Below are 543 nucleotides of genomic sequence, written 5' to 3' on the forward strand. Positions count from 1 at the left end.
TGGGCAGGGGCTTGCCCTGGCCCCCTGGGGTCCAGCCCCCCAGCCTGGAGCAGCCCCCACAGCCCCGCAGGTACAGCTGTTGGGAGCCTGTGAGATGCCAGCCTGGCCCTGTCCTGGGATGCTCAGCTGCATCTCCACCCCCAGACAAAGGGATGGGGGTGTCCAGCTCCACCAAAGCCCCAAATCCCCATGTACCAGTGTCCCACAGCCCACCCCGGCTTTGTACGAAGGGAGAAGAGCTGGAAACTCACCCACGCTCAAACTGTCCGACAGAGTGGACTGCCTTTCCTCCAGGTGCCTGCGGGGTGGGAGAAAGGGGGGTCATGGAGTGGGGTTGGGGGGACCAGGATGGGATCCCAGTCCCACTCTGGGGCTTGGTGCTACTCACGGGGCTGGGATCTGCGGCAGGCTGATCCTCTTCTCCCGCTCTGTGGACGGGACAGCAGACAGTCACTTCCCAGCCACCCCCCACCAGAACCTGAGGGGTGCTGGACCCCACCCCCCAACGACTTGACACACACGTGGTGCGTTCGGTGGGGCTCA

General features: G+C 65.0%; 1 protein-coding gene across 1 annotated transcript in view; it reads right to left on the reverse strand.

The window, feature by feature from the left end:
• PTK2B (protein tyrosine kinase 2 beta) overlaps window positions 1–543 on the reverse strand; it is a 16,259-nt gene that overhangs the window by 8,871 nt on the left and 6,845 nt on the right. The window contains exons 11-12 of the mRNA XM_010144130.1: window positions 389–428; window positions 252–298 (exon numbers count right to left, since the gene is read on the reverse strand). Of these exons, the coding sequence (XP_010142432.1) occupies window positions 252–298; window positions 389–428 (87 nt within the window). The remainder of the gene's footprint in view (window positions 1–251; window positions 299–388; window positions 429–543) is intronic.

The sequence above is a fragment of the Buceros rhinoceros genome, unplaced genomic scaffold (assembly GCF_000710305.1).
Source record: "Buceros rhinoceros silvestris isolate BGI_N320 unplaced genomic scaffold, ASM71030v1 scaffold16599, whole genome shotgun sequence".
NCBI lineage: Eukaryota > Metazoa > Chordata > Aves > Bucerotiformes > Bucerotidae > Buceros > Buceros rhinoceros.